We start from the raw sequence: 22,680 nt of genomic DNA, 5'->3' as shown, positions 1-22,680 counted from the left end.
TCTGAAACCTTCTGCGTTTCTGCGCACACAAAGGACCAAATTAGGTCGTGATGCAACCAGTCAGTAGAATTTTTTTTTAATGTAAGTCATAAAGTCATACATAGAATAGACCTTTCAAACCAATATGTCCATGCCGACCAAGTTAATATTCTGGGCTACTTCCATTTGGTTCATATTCTTGTTATGTCTTCCTATCCATAAGTGTGTCCAAATACCAATGTAAGAATTGTGCCTGCTTCCGCAGTTTCCTCTGACAGCTCATTCCAGTTATGGACCACCTCTGAGTGAACAAAGATACCCCTCATGTCCCTCTTAAAGTTTTCTGCTCTCACCTTAAACTTACATGCTCTAGTTCTACAATAATTAACCCTAGGAATAAGACTGTGAGCCTGACGTCAGTAGCAGGTAAATTATTAGAAAGTGTTCTAAGAGATTGGATATACAAGTATTTGGATAGCCAGGGAGTTAACATAGCTTAATGTTATGTTTGATGTTTAACCAATCTTACTGAGTTTTTCGAGGAGGTTACCAGGAATGTTGATAAAAGAAAGGCTGTGGATGTTGTCTACATGCACTTTAGTGAGGCCTTCAACTTCTCATTGTTTGGTGTTGCACTGAGGCAGTGATGGGATAAATTATCTCCTTCTGACCTGCAACCGTGCTGTTCTGTGGAAAGAGATCGAGCAGCAATTCAAGATGCGAGCAGAGGCAAGAATGGGGGAGGAAGTAGTATTTCAGGGCTTGCACAATTTTGGGCATAATTTGTGTTGGATTTGTTAACTGCAGATAAACCTCTCTCTGTCTCTCCAGGAACAGCATTACAGAACAATTCATTGGTGAGGTACAAGATCAAATACAAATTGTGTTCACTGGTTAAGTTAATCTCTTACAATAAGCAATATATTGCAATGCCAGGTTAGCCACGAGAGTTCAACATTAATGAATGTACAAAATCCAGTCACCCAGTGAGAGAATCCACTAAATACTGCTCAAAAGTGTCTCTGTAGCCAAAAAAGGGCTTATACCATCTATTCCTGGAAAATTAATTTTGGAAATGAGTTGAAAATAATTATCAGAACAAATGCTGACAAATCTTATGATATCAGAAGAAATTATGTTTAAAAAAATTCTCCTGCTGTCTGAACAGATAGTTCAGGTCATGAATTTTCTTCAACTTTTCCTTGAAGATGGGGCAGAAACATCAGCAATATGGATGATGGTGCCTATTAATCAGCTGCAGTCTTCAGGGAACCAGAGGAATGGAGCAGGGCACCAGAGGATGGAACGATCACCCCCGCCTGAGAGGGAGAAGCTTTAGAGAAGACCCACAGGACGGTGACTACGGCGGCGGACCAGTGAGGGGCTCTGAGACTGAGGGACCAGTGCGTGGGGTGGGCTGCTGGGGACTCAAGGCGAGGAACCCATAGAAGCTGTGGGCTGCTGAAGACTGCTGTCGGGAGACTCGCGCCGGGCTATGGACTGCGGACTGCTGCAGACTGGCTCAAACTGGCTGGAGGGGTACCAGGTATCGGAACCTGGATGTGAGGAGTTCTGAGGGTGCCAAAGGTTTCCTGACCGTGTCAGAGGTTTGGATCTTGAACTCGGGCTGCCAGTGGTTTGGTCTGGACTCTGCATGGCTGCAGAAGCGCTGGAGGCAAATCTACGGACACTTGGTGACTCAGGGAGGGGGGGGGGGCCTTCTCTTTTGCTTCTCTTTCTCTGACTGCAAGTCTGATTGTAAGAAATATAAGAGGCTCTCAGGCAATTTCTGCCCGTGGCGAATATGTCTTCCTTGCAACAGGCAAAAGGAAATTTCATGTAATATGACACTGTTTTATTACTAAGACAATAAATTGAATCTTGATAATAAATTGAATCTTGAATTAGGAGGAAAAACAAGTGAAATATTTCAGGCAAGGGGTTATAGGGTGATAACAAACTTCAACAGAAATCAGGAAAACAACATGAACAGGATGTGATGATTATTTTAGAGCCACCATTTTGAACTATTGCAATGCATCCAGTGAAGATGCTCTGTCAGTGTTTATAAGTAAAGTTCCAGGATTTAGACAAAGTAATGAAGAAGTGAAAATTAATAAGACTGCAGATGCTGGAGTCTAAAACAGAAACAAAAATACTGGAAGAAACCAGCAACCAAGCAGCATTGTGGAAAGAGAAACGAGTTAAATGTTTTGGGTCAGTAACAGTTCCTCAGAGTTGGATGTGGGGGGTGAGTTGTAAGACAAAAGCTTATGCGAATAAAGAAACAGGTTTTGATGCCACATTAATAATTCAGGAGCCTGGAATAAAAAAAATCGGAGTCACAATTTCAAAACAAATTATAATTGCTTGGGAATTTATTGTTCATTGCTGAAGTCTGAAAATTTGAAGTCAATGAACTTGGCTTAAAAACCTGTCTGGTTCATGATATACTTCAGAATGAAAAATATTCAGCCCTTTACCAGGAGAAGATACATGATTCCAGCGAAGTGTGGTTGATGGTGGGGGATTATGTGCAGAGAAATTCAAATTTAAGTGTGGAAACAAAATCAAATTATGTAAAATTAATTACTTTTGAAACAACTATATTTCAGAATTATATAATTTACACTTGAATTTAAGAGCAAAAATGAAACAATATGGTGGAAGTCCCTTCATGAAACCCATGCTGCCCATTACATCCTATTTGCTTTGCAGAGTGGAAGGAAATCGGAACGCCCGGAGAAAACAGACATAGGTCACAGGGAGAATGTACAAACTCCTAACAGACATCTCCATATTGAAAATTAAGTCGGTGGTGCTGTAAGTGTTTTGCTAACCACTACGTAACTGTGCTGCCAGAATCTTTTTGTCAAAACATTCATAAGTGTTTCTTTTCGTATTTGTATGTGTGAGTCCTTAGACATCACGTGGATGAAGGAAAAGGTTCTTTACTTTAAAATTGTTGTAAACAGCACCATGAAGCTGCAAGCCTCCATTACAAATCTTGGATACTGCGTGTCAGCCCCTTCAGGCAGCCAAGTCTAATCAAACAGTAACTATAATCAGGCCTTGCTAGTGGCCATGCAAACATGATCACTATCATTACATCTCCTTTTCTTAAAACAAAAGAAGCTTACTTTTAATTAACATGTTTTCTTTGCAATTTTAACTTCAACATCAGGAACTTACATTTTCATTATTATCAACATTGTTAACATTTTTAAAACATGTTTCGTGTGTTCACATTTACATACAATAAGAGTGAATAAGACAGCACTACTTCATTCTGTAACAGGAGCCTTTAAATTTGCTCAATGAGTCTCTTAGGAGGATTCTCATGACTTGACGATCACCTGATTGATTGTCCTTGAATCTGAGTTGCTTCCTCAGGCGATGTCTTCTCAGATGTGTATTCAGGTTGTTCAGCAATATCCGTCTTTCCATCTACTGTGGCTGGTCCAATTTGAAGATTTCAACAATTTCTTCGCAGAACAGTACCTTCATCTGTCTGAATGGTGTATGATCTTGGTTGGACTTCACTAAGGACAGTTCCCTTCTGAGTCGATAAGTTTGTTTTGTCTTTTAGCCTTACTTGGTCACCAGTGTAGAGTTCCAGTAGGATTTTTGTTCCTCTGTCAAATAAATACTTTTGTTTTCTTTCTATTTCTCTTTGAACTTTCTCTCCCTCTTTTATTTTCAGGAGGTTCTCCTGAATGAGTAGGTTTGATCTTAGCCCACGTCCCATAAGGAGTTGTGCTGATGGCATATCACACTTGAGCGGTGTTGTGTGGTAAACTAGCATGCTCGGGTAGAAATATGTTCCACTGTCTTTTGCCTTTTTCATCAGTTTTTTCACTGTACCAATTTTTCCACTAGACCATTGGACAGTGGAAAATAAGAACTTGACGTGGTGTATGCAAAGTCCCACTCTTTGGCAAACTGTCAGAACTTTAAATTGGAAAACTAGGGTCCATTGTCTGTGAAGACCTCATTTCCCACATCATGTCTGGAGAATATGGCTTTCATTCCTGTTATTACAGCATCTGCAGAGGTGATGTTCAGGTTACACACCTCTGGATACAGGGAGTAATAGTCTGTGACTACAATATAGTCCTTCCCTTGATAATTGAATAGGTCAGTGCCTACCTTCTGGTAAGGTCTGTATGTGCTGGGTGTGGCTTTGGTGGTTCTGCAGGATTGCTTGGCTTGATCTTTCCACCATATTGTACAGTTTGACACTTCATTTGCTATATCAATGTTGATTCTTGGCCAGTACATCACCTCTCGTGCTCTTTTCTTACACTATTTAATTCTGAGATGTCCTCCATCTCTTTCCTCACACTCTTTGGGATAAGGATTTTGCTTCCTTTGTAGATGATGCCTTCAACCACTGATAGTTCCGCCCTACAGTTCCAGTACTCTGAAACGTCAGGTGAGCAGTCCTGCTTCATGTTGGGTCATCCATCCCAGATGTTTTTTCTCAGTTGTCTCAGTGTTTCATCTTTGTTTTTCTCTGACTTTATGAGCTCCATCTTTGCATCTTATATGGGCCATGCACTTGTGATCATGTCCACGAAGGCTTTCATGTCTTCATCCATTGTGCTGTTTGTGGGCTCTCTTGTGTCAACAGCTCTAGACAACGTGTCTGCTGTGTACATTAGCTTACCCGGAGTGTACACTACATTCAAGGTATAGCGTTACAGCATAATTATTATTCTTTGTATTCTAAGTGGATATTCATTTAATGGTTTTTGGAACAATGCAATCAAGGGCTTATGGTCAATCTCTACATTGATTGTTTGTCCTGACACAAACTGATTAAATCTTTCACAGGTGTATGTGATGCTGAGCAGCTCCTTTTCAATTTGAGCGTATCACGTCTCCGCGTCTGTCATTGAGCATGATGCATACGGAATAGGTTGCCAGTCATCATATTTTTTGCAGAAGATCTGCACTGAGCCCATTATGTAATGCATCTGATGATATCTTAATGGGTCTCGCTGGGTCGTAAAACCTCAGAACTGGTTCCTCTGTGAGCAGTTTCTTTAGTTCACTCCATGACTTTTCATGTTCATGACTCCACTCCCATTCAATGTTCTTTTCTGTTCGTTTTCTCAATGGAGCCATCTTTTCTGAGAGGTTGGATATGAATTTACCCTTATAGTTGACCATTCCATGTATGTTCTTTTTGCATTGTGGCTTTGGCTTGTTCCCTCTGGCAAACACCTTTCTGGGATCTGGCCTGATGCCCTCACTGCCATTAATATCTCCTACAAATGTTAGTTCTGTCACCCCAAGCTGGCATTTGTCTCTATCAGCTTCAGGCTTGCTTTCCTTGTTGCTTCCAGCACTTTCCTTAGTGTCTCATCATGCTCCATTCTTGTGGTTCCCCATACTATGATGTCATCCATTGAGGAATCAACTCCGACCAGGAGCTCATAGACCATATGGATAGTTTTGTGATACACTTCAGGAGCTGAGGCAATTCCGAATGGTAACATTAGGAATCTCTATCTGCCAAATGGACTATAGAACGTGCACAGTCTTGAATTTGCTTCATCCAATTTCAACTGCCAAAATCCTGATGATGCATCTAATTTGCTAAGAAACTTTGCATTTTCAAATGGTGACATGATTTCTTCACGTGTTCTCTCTTTATTGCTCTATTTAGATCTCTTGGATTCAGGAAAATTCTAAGCTTTCCATTCTTTTTGTCACAACAAGTGAACTCATCCACTCCATTGGCTCATCTATCTTCTGAATCATGTTCAGGCTATCCATCCTGTCCAACACTGGCTTTAGTTAATTTTGAAGTGCAAATGGAATGTTTTTGCATGGATGTATTATCGGTGGCACACATTTATCCACTATGTGTTCTCCTGGAAGGTAGCCTAGATCATTGTACTCTTTTATGAGTTCATCATAGACTGTCTCTCCTTGGCTTTCCATAACGAGGACTCTTTTTACCAGTTTCAGTTTCTCACAGACTGTTAAACCTAGTATGGCCTGTACATTTTTGGTAACATGATGAAAGTTAGCATGTTCTATTTGTACTTGTGTTTCACTTTGACCATGCATTCTCCTTGCACTGGTATATCAGTACCTGAATATGCTGTCACCTTCACTTTTGTTCCATACATCTTTGGTCTGGGTCTAATCTACTTAAAATCAGTCTCTGATATTACATTAATTTGTGTTTCAGTATCCAATTTAACTGAAATGTAGATGTCATTCACTTCATCCAGTCTCTGTTTTCTTTCTTGTTTTCAGTCACAACATCTACATAGAATTCCTCTATCTCCCTTTCACCTACTGCATGAACCTTGATTTGCTGCACTTGGTTCCTACAGCAACAGGCATAATAGTTGCATTTGTTGCACATATTGCATGTTTTATCATATGCTGGACATTTACTTGGTAGGTGTTGTGTACCACATTGATGACGTGACTTTTGATTATCCCTTTCGTTTTTCTTCACTGGCCATGCCTCTCTTTCCACTTTGGTGCTTTTTGTTAAACGGTTTATGTCTGTTCTTGCTCACTGTATCCACGTTGCAGCTAGTTTCACTAAACAGCTCTTTAGCCTGAGTTTTTACAGTTTCTGAGGCCTACAGAGTGCTCTGGCTTTTTCCAGGTCTAGATTTTGCTCTCTTAGCAGTCTTTCCCTTAGACACACACAAGTCTGTCTTTCATCAACTGTCTTTGTCAGTCCACAAAATTCATACATTTTGCTTCTGTTTCTTCATTCAGTCACATACTGATCAATACTTTCTTTGATTTTTTTGTACACATGTGTAAAATCTGTGTTTAGGTACGCAGTTTCATTTTGTCTCCTTCAGCAGCAAATGTGAAGTTATTATACACCTCCAGAGCTTCATCACCCATGACATGTAAGAAAACTGATGCTTTCACTTTATCACTTTTCTCGTCAGCTCAAACTGCCACTAAATACAATCCAAAATTCTGCTTAAATTTGTTCCAATTTTCAGCCACATGTCACCTGTCAGCTGAAGTTTCGCTGCTGGATGTAATCCTTCCATTTTTCCACTTTGTTAGTTTCTCTCACTGATCAGTTGCTGACTTTAGATTTTCCTTTTAAAGTATTCCTTCTAATTTCCTTCATCCCACTTCTGACACCATGTTTCATCTTGTATCATATGTGTGAGTTCTTAGACAACACGTGGATGAAGGAAAAAGTTCTTTACTTTAAAGGTGTTGTAAACAGCACCATGAAGCTGCAAGCCTCCATTACAGATCTTGCATACTGTGTATCAGCCTCCTGCTGGTAGACAAGTCTAATCAAATGATAACTATAATCAAGGCCTTGCTAGTGGCCATGGAAAAATGATCACGATCATTGCAACAAGTACTTTGTACTTTTGTGGCCCTGCTTCTCCCAACAGATTTTATAGTGTGCATATATTCATTTCCATTTCTTCATCTGATCAAATCTTCAAACATTTTTGTCAACTCATCCATACTCTTAAGTAGACTCTGAGGAACTTGGAGCTCTCTACTCCCTCCACTACTGAGCTATTGTGTTGTGGAGGTCGGATGTCTCTGGTCCTCCTGAAGTCCGCAATGATCTCTTATGGTTTGTCCATGTTGAGGTTCAGGTTCTTATTCTCGCACCATTTTCATGAGATTTTCCATCTCTTCTCTGTCGTGCATCTCATCATTGTTGCCAATGAGGCCAATTACTAGCCCCTTTCACACTTGCAAGTGGTCCCAGGAATTAACAGCCTATTGGCCTAAAAAGGGTCTAGTGTGGAATGAAAATCATCCCAATGCTGGCATGAGATGACGCCATCTCATGCCGGGGATAGATTGCCTCGATCCCTAGTGCAATCCCTGGAATCTGCAGATGCCAGCGTTGCAATCAGGCAAGTGTAGAATGGGCAATTGCATTCTAGGACAGAAATGACCAAATATTTTGTGTGAGTACAGGAATGTGATGAAGAAAAGATTAAAATGAAGGTTTAAACTTTGCCATAGGAAAGTCACAGCAGAAGAGAGAGAGAGAGAGAGAAATAAATAGCAATAGTGGATAATTTTTAAACAGTGTGGGAAAGTTGGTAGCGCTATAGTGCACGATTTATAGACCATGGGAAAAAGTGATGGAGGACCTGACTTCCCAGAATGCCATATGGCAGAGAAACAGCTCCATGAGAGTTCTGTGCATGCAAACATTCATATTTCTTTGCTGCACGAAATTCTGAAGGTAAGGTCCGCCATTGCTTTTTCCCATGGTCTTTATAAATTATGCATGATAGCCCTACCAACTTTCCCACGCTCTTTTCAAATTGTCTGCTATTGCTATTTATTGTTAGCACTTTCCTACGGTCTCTAACAAAGGTTTATATAGGTCGGCACAACAACAACAGGGGCTGAAGAGCTCATACTGTGCTGTACATAAAGCTTAATTATGTTATAATTAGGCATGATTAATTTTGTTCAAATATAAGATCATAATACATTGATCAGGATTTAGGGCAGGTCCACCATCGCTTGATGCATCATGACATCACCGGTAGAAGGTAGAACAGTCATAATCTCAGTGAACCCGTGAACTCGTGCAGTGTTAAGAGTGATCAAGTATGAACAGCAAAACCCCCATTCCTATCCTGGGACATTGAACAGCTGATTTAGTGGGATGCAAGTGTAAAAAGTGCTAGTGTTATGTCATCTGCAAACTTGATGACTTGGTTGGAGCTGGATTTGGTGTTGCAGTCGTGAATCAGTGACGTGAATAGGAGTGGGCTGAGCACACAGCTCTGAAGTGCACCAGTGTTCATTGTGATAGGTGCTCAATGTTCTCCTGCTGACATGGACAGACTGTGATCTTTCCATTAGGAAGTCCAGAATCTAGTTACAGGGAGGGATGTTGAGTCCCAGGAAGGGCAACTTCTCCACCAGCCTCTGGGAGATCATCATATTAAATGTCAAGCTGAAGTTGATGAATAGCAGCCAGGCGTATGAGGCATTGCAGTCCAGATGGGTCAAGATGGAGTGGTGGTACAAGGCTATAACATCATCAATGGAACAGTTCTGTCTACGGGTGAATTGAAATGAGTCCAGTCTCTCTGGGATGTGCAGTTTGATGCATTCCATTATCAGACGCTCTAAGAATTTCATTATGGTGCAAGTCAGTGTCATTGGATGGTAGTCAATGAGACCTATTACTGTTGCACTCTTTGGTATCACGATGATGGTGACTGTATTAAAACCCATGGACACAATGGACTGCTGCAGTGACGTGTTGAAAATGTCCATAAGGACGTCCGTCAGTTGGTCTGCGCAGTCCTTTAGTAAATGGCCTGATATGTGGTCTGGTCCCATTGCCTTGTGTGGGATCTCCTTGGATAGGGTTCTCCTCACCTCAGCCATGGCTATACAAGGAGCCTGTTCATCAGGGGGACATGTAGTTTTCTTCGGTGTCGCACCATTCATAGAAGAGGTTCAGTCAGTCCAAAAGGAAGGCGTCATTGTCTTTGACCTGCAAGGTTGTCTTATGGCCTAGATAAGGAGCCTAAAACAGCTCAGCTACTCCATGTGCAGCCTGACCAATGCCGTATAAAGCCAAAACATTACATCTCAGCTTTTATATACCATATATATTTGTGTAAAAGTCAAATTTTCTCAACCATGTTTTAATGTTAAATTTACGGGGTCGGCTATTATCGAGAGGTTGAAATTCACACTAGAATCCAAAATACCATATCAGTAGCAGATCCAAATGATCTCTAAACTAATAAAGAACAAAAGTACAATAAATTAAAGTATTAATACAATGCCTGTGCATCAAAACACATGTCCTACTGCAGGTGAGGTCAGGAGCGTGGTAAGTATTTGCGTTGTTGGAAGTGTCAGGTGCTCCAGTCTGTAGGCAGCTGGGACCAGGTGGGAAATCCACGTTGAAGGCATTGGGAGATCTGGCCCTGAGACCGGCTGGGGCTGAGGTGAGGGGCTAGAGTTGACTTTTACACAAGATATATGGAAAATTCCAGATTTCTTGGCCAAAAATAGGGGGTCGACTTTTACATGACTTTTACATGAGACCTACTTTTACATGAGTTCATATGGTAGTACCCCTCTGGAAATGAATGCTAGCATTGCATTCGACCTCCATACCACAATCTTACCTGCAAGTTAACCTGTAGGAGATCTTGCACTTGGACTCCCAAGGTCACCTGCACCTCTGATTTCTGAACTCATTGCCACAAGGTCTCATAAGCCACGGGGCTTTAGAACATGAAGGGAAAGGAGAGCACCCAAAGGAACACATATGGTCACAAGGCAGACAGCGTCAGAGATTAGGATCAAAACCATGTCACGGAGCTGTGTGCCAGATGCACAACCTGCAGTTCCTCAGTGGTGCGCTAACAGCTCTATGAAGCCTGGAAGTGTGCCCATCTCTATCAAACTCAATACATTATCTAAAATTCCTGGATATGTTCCTTGTGTTCTATTGAACTTCTCACTAAATATATCAGTTGGATTGATCTTTTCTTTTTTTAAATGGTAATTTGTACATGAAGCACAAACAGTAAATTCATCAGAACAAATACATTTAATCAAATACAAGATTTGTTGCAACAGTCAATAATGAGATGCAGGTTTTTGATGAGATATTTTAAAAGGAAACTTTAATTAAAGCTTAATACACTTATGGAATGTTGATAAGGTGGCAGCTGATCTTACCCAAATCCAGCAAAGAATCGGCAGAAAAGGAAGAGGCTGTAACCCTGGACAAAAGATGATAGAAAGGCGAAGAATCCGTTGATGGACATACAAATAATGAGGGTTTGCCGACGGCCCATCTTGTCTGCTAAACCACCCCAGAAAAAGGCCCCGAGCATCATCCCAAGGTAGACTATACTGCCTGCAATGAAACAGAGGGCTTTTGTTTAATAAAATGTTGTCTCAGCGAAAACGTTTGTTAAAATAAACAGTACTTAGAAGAGTTTACAAAATCTCTAACTTGAACCATCTTTTCAAATCATGCAACAACATTGCTGCAACATAAATCTTTGAGCAAAATTACTCGAGTTACATTAATCACAGAGTTTAGGTAGGACATGTTGAGTACATAGAACACTACAGTACAGTGCAGGCCCTTTGGCCCACAAAGTTGTGCCAGCCAGTATATTCCTACCAAAAAAATACAAAACCCTTCCTACATTGCACCCCTCTATTTTTCATTCATCCATGTGCCTGCCTAAGAGTCTCTTTAATGCCTCTAATGTTTCAGCCTCCACCAACAGCTCTCTGGGTAAAAAACTTAACCTTGGTGTCTCCTCAGAACTTTCCTCCCTTCACTTTGGTGTTTGCTTTTCCCTCCTTGGGGAAAAAGATGTTAGCTCTCTACCTTGTCAATGCCTCTCAGAATCTTATAGACTTCTATTAAATCACCTCTCATCCTTCTTCACTTCAGAGAGAAAAACCCTTGCTCTGCTAACCAGCAAACATATTTTCCAATCCAGGCAACATCCAAGTGAATCTCCTCTGCACCCTCTTCAGAGATTCCACATTCCTTCCTATAATGAAGTGACCAGAACTGAACACAATATTCCAAGTGTTGCAACATGACCTCTCAACACTTGAATTCAATACCCCTCCTAATGAAGCCCAGCATCCCTTAGATCTACTTAAATATCCTATCAAGCTTCACGGAAACCTTGCGAGATGTATGGATTTGCAACCCAATCTCCCTCTGTTCTTCCATACTGTTAAGTATCCAACAATTAACCCTGTATTCAGCATTCAAGTTTGACCTTCCAAAATGCATCACCTCACACATCCAGATTGAACTCCACCTGTCACTTTTCTGCCAAACTCTGCACTCTGTCTATATCCTTTCGTAACCTATGACAAACTTCAGTGCCATCCACAACATCTCAAACCTTCACATCATCCACAAACATACTGACCCATTCTTCCATTTCTTCATCTCGGTCACATAAAAATCACAATCCCTGAAAAACTCCACGAGCCATTGACGTCCAGGGCAGAATATTTCCTGTCCACTATTACTCTCTGCCTCCTACAGGCAAGCCAATTCTGAATCCACACAACCAAGATTTCATAGATTCCATGCCTCATGATTTTCTGAATGAGTCTCTCATGGGCCCCTTTTGTAATGCCTTACTAAAATCCATGTACACGACATCTACTGACCTCCCTTCATCAATGTCTTTTCTTACTGCCTCAAAAATCTCAATCAGCCTTGTGAGGCACAGCCTTCCCTTCACAAAGCCACGGCAACCATCTCCAAGAGATTGTGCTTCTCTAAATGCTTATAAAACCGGTCATTAAGAATATCATGGGAGTGGGTTGTATAAAGGATGGGGATGAGTCTGCATACATGATGGAGACTGAAAACTTGGCTGAATGGTGCACCAACAACAACCTTGCACTCAATGTCACCAAAACTAAGGAGCTGATCGTTGACTTCAGGAAAGGAAAGCCAGAGATATACGATCCAGTGATCATTGGGGGACCAGAGGTGGAGAGGGTGGGCATGCTTAGGTTCTTGGGAGTCACTATCTTTCCTGGACCTAACACCCCAATGGCATAATGAAGAAAGCACGACAGTGCCTCTACATTCTCAGGAATTTGTAGAGGTTTGTCATGACATCAAAACCCTGGAAAATTTCTACATATATTTGGTAAAAAATGTGCTGACCAGCTGCATCACACTCTGGTATGGGAACACCAATACCCCTGAGTATAAAGCCCTCCAAAAGGCAGTGGACACAGCCCAGGACATCACAGGAAAACCCCTCCCCTCTACTCAGTACATCTACAGGAAACACTGCTGTCGGAGAACAGCAGCAATCATCAAAGACCGTCATCACTTAGCACACACTGTGTTCTTGCTGCTGCCATCAAAAAAGAGGTCTAGGTGTCACAAGACTCAGACCACCATGTTCAGGAACAGCTGCTCCCCCTCCTCCATCAGACTCCTCAACAACAAACAATCAGGGACTCATTTAAGAACTCTTACTTGTGCATTTTATTGATTTTTTTTTGCTCTCCCTTTATTTCAGAGTCAGTTTGTTTGTATTCATTACATGTTTACAGTTCTTTTGATTGTTTACATATTCACACTGTGTGCAGTTAATTTTTGCACTACCAATTAGTGGTAATTCTGCTGTGCCTGCAGGAGAAAGGAATCTCAGGGTTGCATGTGATGCCATGTATGTACTCTGACAATAAATCTGAAAACTCCTCTCCAATATTTGCCCACCACTCACTGGGCTATAATTCCCAGAATTCTTCAGTTACCTTTTTTAAACAAGGAGACTTCTGTGGTGCGCTGAGGTAGCAGCGAGCAAGTACAAACTCAAAAGACTACAGCTGGCTTTATTCCAGTAAAAGTCTGAAGACCAGTTCAAGCCTTGGTGGCTCCCCATGTGACTGGCTCAGCAGGGGCCGGCTCAGGTTTTTATTCAGGTAGACTGATTGACAGCCAGCCAGCTGGAGTCAGCCCCTTTGGTGGTCTATTTAGGTCGGCTGATTGACAGCTGGCTAGCTGGAGTCAGCCCCTTAGGTGGTCTTCCTGCAGGAACAGAGACCGTCCCCTGCAGTGGGCTGGTGGTGGTATCACCACCACTACATTTGCCATTCTCCAATTACTTCAGTTCCTTCCCTGTGGCCAAAGAGAATGCAAAGATCAAAGCAATCTCTTCCCTCTCTTTATAAAAAAAATGCTATTTTTGATTTTTTTTTCCATAAATATACACAGAAAAACTCTCCAATATTAAATATATATATTTTACAATATAATATAGGGAAGTTACCTGCATTCATAATATGCCAGCATTTATTATTATCCTTTTAATTATTGTATTTATAATTAAAATTGGGCCCCTATATGATCCAAATATCTTAATAAATAGGTCATATTTGTTCTTTAAGTTGTGTGTGTAATTTTTTTCCATAGGTATGCAACTATTCATCTCAGCAGTCCATCGTGCTATATGTAGAGGGGAGTCAGATTTCCAAATAATTTCAATACAGTTCTTAGCTACTGCTAAGGCTATTTTAACAAATTAAATTTGGAATTTGGTCAGTTTATTACTTATTTCAATAAAATTGCCCTAAAGATAAAGCTCCGGATTGTCCTGTTATTCCTGTTAATATTTCAGTAATACCCTCCCAGAAAGGTCTCATCTTCACACATGACCATGTAGCATACAAGAGCATCCTTTTTTCTATTCCACTCCTCAAACATATTTCCAATATTTCAGATTTTGATGTATTCAACTTCTGTGGTATGAGATACAATTGATGTAGAAAATTATATTGCACTAATCTGATTCTTGCATTTATAATTTATGTCATGCTGTCCAAACACCAATCAGACCAGCATCTTTCCATTATTGCAACTTCTAGATCTGAATCCCATCTCTCTCTTGATCTCTGTAAACCTGGTTTCGCACTTTCATTCTGGAGAGTGTAGTACATCTTAATTATACATTTAGGTGTATTCCCCAGCCAAATCGTTCATTCCATTTCACTAATTTCAAGTGGGGAAAAACTTGTCCCCCATTTTGAATGTCTTCCCACAGTAATCTGGGGTATATTTTGTCTTGCCCTGGGGATTTATCAATCTTAATGTTTTTAATAGGATCCAACACTTTCTCCTTCTTAATCTCATCATAATCCAACACACAAGCTTGTTTTATTTGGACCTTACCTTGATCAAGGTCCTTTTTTCTGTTGAGCACTAAAGCAAAGAATTAATTTAGGATCTCCAGAACCTTCCCCATCTCCAGGCACATGTTGCCTCCTTTATCCTTAAGCAGCCCTACCTTCACTCTCTTCATTCTTCTGTTCTTCATGTATGCTAGAATGCCTTGGGGTTCTCCTTAATCCTACATGCCTTCTCGTGCCCCCTTTGAGGTCCTAAGTCCTTTCCTTAGTTCCTTCCTGGATGCTATACAATTATCATGAGCCCTTCCTAAATCTAATGTATGCTTCCTTCCTCTTCTTAACTAACTGCCTCACCTGTTTTGTCAACCACGATTGCCTTTTCCTACCATATTTTTCCTATCTCAGTGGGACAAACCTATCCAGAACTCCGTGCAAGTGGTCCCTAAACATCCTCCACATTACTTCTGCGCTTTCTCCTGCTTTCTTCTGTTCCCAATTTACTATCCCTAGTTTATGACTCACCCCATCATAATTAGCCCAGTTAATCACTTTCCCATTTTGACTGCTATTATCCTTGTCCATTTCTCAGGTAGTTGTGGACACAATTACTGAAAGGCTGCCCCACTGAGGGGTCTGTGACCTTACCAGGTTCATTGCTCAGTACTAGATCCAGTATAGCCTCTCCTCTAGTCAGCTGGTCCACATACTGTGTCAGCAATCCTTCTTGGACACACCTGACAAATTCAGCCCGATCTATCCCTTTTGCAGGCAGGAGGTGCCAGTCAATATTTGGGAAGTTGAAGTCTCTCATAGCAACAACCTTGTAATTTCTGCAACATTTTAAAATCTGCCTACTTATCTGTTCCTAAGTGTCCCGAGGGCTATTTGGCGACCTATAGATTGCTCCCAATAGAGTAGGTTACTCATTCTGCATTTGACATAGATACTGTTTACTGATACAATATTTATTAGTTTAGATCGGAAAGCAAAAGATTCCATGAGATGCCAATAAGAAATAGGGGTTATTAATAATCCAGAGACTGGGATGAACAATCTGGAGACAAGAGTTCGGATGCTATCATGTCAGCTGAAGAACTTAATTTCAGCACAGGCCTGACCTGTACGTGTGAATGAGCCTCAACAACTGAAGAGCTGTGTGGTGCCTGTTAGAGCAATGAGCATAGAACAGACTCACTCGCTCCCTCACTGAGTCAGTGAGGCTGAGGCTGAGTGGTGGCTGCTTGTTCTCCCTTCCCACCTGCCTCTGTAATCCTGTCCCACACCCTGCTTTTGTTTATTTCTGATTTGGGTTCCAAACAGTTCTCTGGGCCAGAACCTTTTTATAACCGAAGGACCAGCTGCAATCTAGAACTTTAAAGAATAGTGACCTTGAAAGTATTGGATTATATTGAAAATGCCTCTGGTTTACTACGCCTACAAGGCAGAAAGTTTGCTGTCCTTAGACCGGTCCAGATGCAACTCAGACCACGGAATGTATTTGTCTGCTAACTACCTTCAGCAATAGCCATGAAGTCAGGAGGATAAAACTAAGCAGCTATACATAAACTGAATAATGAGACCAAGGAGACAAGTTGGCATCCACCTCGGCAACAAATTCAGACTCAGTAAATCCGACAGGTCGCTCCTGTAAAGTTATTCTCTAGATCATGTGGAAACTAAGGGAGTAAAGGAGCTGTCTCACAGGCAGGTAAGGCAAAAGCCTGACTTGGTACTACTCACAGTCATACCTCCATGCAAGGCACCTCCATCCCAACCTCTGGGTATATCCTGTCACACCAATAGGACAGACCCACAAAAGGTCAGAATCAGAACTTATTGTCATGACCAAGTCACAAAATTTGTTGTTCTTGCAGAAGCAACACAGTGCCAACATTCATGTAAACCGCTGTACAAAAATAAATAAAAATAGCGCAGAAAAATCAAAGCAAGGCAGTGTCTTTGGTTCATTGATCATTCAGGAATATGATGGCAGCAGAGAAGAAGTTGTCCTTGTTCTGCTGAGTTCTCATCTTTAGGCTCCTGTATCTATTCTCTTCCCTGAAGGTAGCAGAGTGAAGAGGGCATGGCCTAGGTGGTAGGGGTCCTTGAGAACAGAGGCTACATTCTTAAGACACTGCCTCTTGTAGATGTCCTTGATGGAGTGAAGTGGAGTCCTGTGATGTCGGAGGCCGAGTTAACAATCTTCTGGAGTTTATTCTTGTCCTAAACATTGGCACCTCTGTATCAGAGAGTGATGCAACCAGCCAGAATGCTCTCCACAGACAACCTGTAGAAGTTTTCAAGAGTCTTCAGTGACATACAAAGTATAGCTACTGGTGAGCCTTCTTCATGATTGCATTGATATGGTGGCTCCAGGACAGATCCTTGGAGATGTTGACGCCAAGGAATTTGAAGTTCTTGACCCTCTCAATGACTGACTCATTGATGAGGACTGGATTGTGTTCTCCTGTCTTCCTCCTGAAGTCCACAATCATCTCTTTAGTTTTGCTAACGTTGAGTACATGGTTGTGGTGTGACACCACTCAATAAGCTGATCTATCTCCCTCCTACACGCTTCCTCATTGGTGTTTGTAATTTGCTGACAACCGTGGTGTCAATAGCAGACTTGTAGATAGCATGGAATTGTGTCTGGCCACACAGTCATGGATGTATAGTGAGTAGAGCAGTGAGCTAACCACCCATCCTTGGAGTGTGCCTGTGTTGATTGTCAGTGAGGAGGAGACGCTGTTTCCAATTCCAACTGACTGTGGTCTTCCAATGAGGAAGTCAAGGATCTAGTTGTAGGGATTGGAGGGGTGGGGGGGAGGGTGCAGAAGTGCCTGGTTTGGAGCTTCTTGACCAGCACTGAGGGAATAACGGTGTTGAAGGCTGATTCGTAGTCTATGAAGAGCAGCCATATGAGTTGCTCTTTTTGAGGTGATCCAGAGCTGAGCGGAGAACCAGTGATATTGCATCTGCTATGGAACAATTGTGTCAATAGGCAAATTGCAGCGGGACAAGATCTTTGCTTAGTTACGTGTTAATTCTGGCCATGACCAGCCTCTCAAAGCATTTCATCACAGCAGATTTTAGTGCTGCTAGGTGATGGTCATTGAGGCAGATCACACAGCTCTTCTTGGGCACCGGGATGATTGATGCCCTTTTGAAGCAGGTGGGGTCCTCTGGCTGCAGCAATGAGAGATTGAAAATGTCCGTGAACCTTCTGGCTAGCTGGTTGGTGCTACATTGACAGGGCAGATGCCTTGCAAAGGTTCACCCTCATGAACGATTTTTTAAATATATATTTTATTTGTTTTTTTTGACCATGCATGCAGTCAAGTACAATATTAAAGAGTACCAGAACAAAAGTAAATCCAGTATTTACTCCATGATGGTTAAAATCCAATCCCCCCAAACCCCCACCCATCCAAGAAAAACCCCAAAGAATAATGGAGATAGAATAAAAGAAAGAAAGAAAGAAAAAGATAAAGAAATAAAAAGCAGGAGAGACTGCTGAAAAGAACCACACACCCCACAGATCATAAATTCATATTCTATTTCATTTTTATTTAGAGAGAATTGACACAGGTCTCGAGGGCTAGGAAGAACACAACTAAAGATTCACACCTGAAATTTGTAAATATGGATGCCAAACTTGTAAAAATATGTCGTACATATTTCTTAAGTTATAGGTAATTTTCTTAAGGGGAATACAGCTACGCATTTCTGCCTTCCAACGTGCCATGCTAGATGTGAATCAGACTTCCAAGTAACTGCTATACATTTTCTGGCCTCTGCCAATGCAATGTTAACAAATTTCGTTTGATGTTTGGATAGTTTCAGTTTAGGTCTTATCCCTGTAATTATTTCCTAGTAAAAATAATTCTGGGATTTGTGGAAATTGAATTCCTGTAATTTGTTCTAAGAAATTTCCTAAATCTAACCCAAAAAGGTTTCACTTTAGAAGATGACCAAGTTGAATATAAAAAAGTTCTTACCTCCTCGCCATATCTAAAATATCAGTCAGATAGATCATATTTTTATGTATTTAGTTTCTGTGGCGTGAAATATACTTGATGCAAAAAATTATATTGTACTAATCTATATCTTCCTGTATTAGTCATACTATCTCGACAGAATACAGACGAGTTTTACTTGCAATTCTTCCTTTATGTCTGATTCCAATCTCTGTCTGGACTTATGAACTCACTGTTTGGGGGTTCCCATTTGAAGTTAGAGGTAAATTTCTTTGTATTTCCCTTTCGAATTAGAGTCACCCACATCACTACAGTTTGGTAAAAATATTGTTGGGCCCAGTTTGTCCCTTAGATATGCTCTTTTTGAAAATAGCAAAAAGATTAAGAGTATTAAGAGTTCCACACTTATTTTTTTAATTGTTCAAATTACATTAGTTGTCCCCACTCATAACAATCGTCGATGTATCTGATACCTTTACAAGACTAAATTTCAAAAATTTGATTACTCATTGTGCAAGCCTGTTATCAGTCAAAGGAATTTTGGGAGATAATGATGTTCTGACGTCAGCCTCACATGGTCCTAAGTCTTTGCAGGGATTTTTGTAGGCACTGTTCTCAAAGTGGGCAAAGAAGGTGTTCAGCTCACCGGTTAGTGAAGCATCACTGCCATCTATGGTGCTCGCCCTCGCTTTGCAGGCTCTAATGGCCTGCACTCCCTGCCATAGCTGCTGTGTATCTGTCCTTGTCTCTTCTTTTCTTTGGCTTGGCTTCGCGGACGAAGATTTATGGAGGGGGTAAAAGTCCACGTCAGCTACAGGCTCGTTTGTGGTTGACAAGTCCGATGCGGGACAGGCAGACACGGTTGCAGGGGAAAATTGGTGGGTTGGGGTTGGGTGTTGGGTTTTTCCTCCTTTGCCTTTTGTCAGTGAGGTGGGCTCTGCGGTCTTCTTCAAAGGAGGTTGCTGCCCGCCGAACTGTGAGGCGCCAAGATGCACGGTTTGAGGCGAGATCAGCCCACTGGCGGTGGTCAATGGGGCAGGCACCAAGAGATTTCTTTAGGCAGTCCTTGTACCTTTTCTTTGGTGCACCTCTGTCACGGTGGCCAGTGGAGAGCTCGCCATATAACACGATCTTGGGAAGGCGATGGTCCTCCATTCTGGAGACGTGACCCATCCAGCGTAGCTGGATCTTCAGCAGCGTGGACTCGATGCTGTCGACCTCTGCCATCTCGAGTACTTCGACGTTAGGGATGAAAGCGCTCCAATGGATGTTGAGGATGGAGCGGAGACAACGCTGGTGGAAGCGTTCTAGGAGCCGTAGGTGATGTCTCTTACTTCCTCCGGAATTGCCACTTTACCTTTTGCAGGTCATACCTAGAGTTCTTGTAGAGATCTGGATCCCCAACCTTAAACGCCCTTGATCTTGCCCTCAGCAGTTACAAATTCTTTGATTCATCCAAAGCTTCTGGATGGAGCTCACCGGTATTTGCGCAGTGGGCACATTCTTGTCCACACAAGTCTTGATGAAGTCGGTGATACATGTTGCATATTCATTCAAGTCTAAGGATGAGTTCTTGAATATGGTCCAGTCCACCAATTCAAAGCAGCCCTGCAGACATTCCTCCGCCTCCCTTAACCATACTTAGGCCATCTTCACTACTGGAGCTGTGGTCCTCAGTCTCTGCTTGCATGCTGGGAGCAGAAGTACAGCCAGATGATCTGACTTGCCGAAGTGCAGTCGTGGTACGGCTCAGTTAGTTTTCTTCATGGTGGTGTAGCAGTGGTCGAGTGTGTTGGTTTCTCTTGTCTCATGTGATGTTTTGGTGGAAGTCTGAGACTTCTTCAGGTTGGCCTGATTGAGGTCCCCTACAATGATCAGGAAGGCATCAGGATGTGCTGTCTCATGGCTGTTAATCACAGTGCTCAGTCCCTCCAGTGCCGGCCAGACGTTAGCCTGGGGAGGAATGTACACTGCAACCAGGATGATGGCGGTGAACTCCCTCGGTGGGTAGAATGGGTAGCACTTGATCACCAGATGTTCCAGGTCGGGGTAACAGGTCTGGGACATAACCATTGAAGATCAGAAGGTCTAAAATTCTTGATTAAGGGTTTCAGGCCAAAACATTGACTGTCTTTTGCCTTCCAATGGACGCTCCCTGACTTACTGAGTTCCTCCAGGATTTTGTATGTTACTGAAACAAGCTCATCACCATCCAACACAAACCAGGCTGCATCAGTTTCAATGATTACAATGTGAATTTATATTCATATGAAAAAGTATAACATACAAGGACCAAAATTCTTAGCTCTTGCAGCCAGACCCTCAAATAAGATACACCAACTATAATAGTAAACATTTAAATGACCACAAAACAATTCTCAAAAGATAGTTGATGGCTCATGCTGACCTCATTATGTCCACAACCTCTGCATGGAAAATAGAAGGATTGGCTTCTTTTCCTAGTAAACAGCAAATGGATCTGGAACTTCTGCTTACTGCACCTTGTGAAGTGCCGGCACCTTCTCAATCAAAGTTAACTGAATTGGAGCAGCAAATGGCAGCACTGATTATGTAGGTCCAGGATTTGGGCATGCAACGGAATTCCTTCCGTTGACCTGGTTGGAGTCGTGGTGTTTGAGGATGTGGTAGAGGTGACAGGCGTCATATTTATTGGAAGCATCGGAGATTTGATGCTGCTGCCTGGTCCTGTCAGCCACCTTGCAACTTCTACTAATGACTACGCCCAGCAGTAGAGGTAACTGCTGCCCATGGGCACATCGGCCACCATATTTTCCTCAAAAATTGTCTCTTAGGTGTTCAATTTCTTGTCATTTCTGGTACAGATATTTCATTGGTCCCTCCAACCCCTGAGGAACACAAACATCCCAATATGTTGTGTATTCTTTTAGCTGCAAATGATTCTCATATACAAGCATATGCCAGAGGTCATTCACATTGGATTTCGGTCTCAAGGAACCTTTTTGGTGGGTTTTCACGGTTGCAAACGTGGCAAATTCTTTTTTGGGAGAGGTTTTCTTGTCACATTTTTCTTTGATGGTGAATTTGAAAAATCGCTGTCGTGGACCGCAGCTCTTGTATGCAAGTGAGTTGCATCTGTCGTCCCTCTAACATCATCAGCCACCTGATGAGCCTTCAATCTGGTTCCTCCCCTTTCCAAGCCTTGCACAAGTGTTTCCTTCACTTAGTGACTCTATTGTATCATTACACAGCCCTTAAATATACAGTAACCCACCATATAGAAACTTGAGGTCCTTGGGTGGTAATGCAGGTTCATAGATTACTCCTGGACCATCTTAAATTGCGAAACTGGAATTTGACCAGGTGCAAGAGTTGGGTATAGTCTGAAGACGTGACAGCTGCTGGGCTTCACCATTGGATATGGTTCCAAAAAAGAAATCTCTTGGGGATTGCAGCCTTGTGTGATTATCGTGTCCTGAACCATTATACCATGCCTGACCATTACAAAATCCCCAATTTTCAAGAATTTTCAGCAAACCTCCATGCCAAACCTATTTGCAAAAATAGATCTAGTATGTGCTTACTATCAGATTCTATGTCAGGTTACTCGTCTGAGTGCTACTGGTACCATGTAAACCAGTACTACATCTCGCATGGTTGGGTGGTCGGCGACGAAACCAGCTCCCCCACCAGGCTAGACACCCTGCAGGATGAAAAACAAGAATTGCAAATGGCAGTCAAACCCTCTCGTAGGGTCAAAGGCCACCTAGAAAACACGCGCCGTGAAGGCCGGAAAGGGCATCCGTTGCATCGAAGCTTGGTCTGGCCATTCGCTGCAACAGAACTTTCCCCCAGCCGTCTTAGACCTCACCATGCCGCTGGATCCAGGAGGGTCTGTCGAGAGGGTGGGTCTGGACCTATGCAATCCCTTACTCACCTCAATTCATTCACCCACATGCTGTTCCTTTCTGAGGAGTACGGTATCCTCATATCAAACCCCACAAACGATCCATCCCTGTGGGATGGATAGCTAGAAGGAAAAGAAAAAGGAAAAGGACTATCAGATTCCAGTTGAGCCTTCTGA

The 22,680-nt window shown here is 42.1% G+C and overlaps 1 protein-coding gene across 3 annotated transcripts in view; it reads right to left on the bottom strand.

Moving 5' to 3' along the window:
* The window catches only part of sv2ca (synaptic vesicle glycoprotein 2Ca), a 226,386-nt gene that overhangs the window by 138,117 nt on the left and 65,589 nt on the right, over nucleotides 1-22,680 (bottom strand). For all 3 annotated transcript variants that reach the window (XM_069937707.1, XM_069937726.1, XM_069937715.1), the window contains one exon: nucleotides 10,684-10,864. In XM_069937707.1, coding sequence (XP_069793808.1) covers nucleotides 10,684-10,864 — 181 coding nt within the window. The remainder of the gene's footprint in view (nucleotides 1-10,683; nucleotides 10,865-22,680) is intronic.

The sequence above is a fragment of the Narcine bancroftii genome, chromosome 1, assembly GCF_036971445.1.
Source record: "Narcine bancroftii isolate sNarBan1 chromosome 1, sNarBan1.hap1, whole genome shotgun sequence".
Taxonomy (NCBI): Eukaryota; Metazoa; Chordata; class Chondrichthyes; order Torpediniformes; family Narcinidae; genus Narcine; species Narcine bancroftii.
Note: the sequence above shows the minus strand (reverse complement) of the source record. Positions and strands in the feature narration are given on the sequence as shown.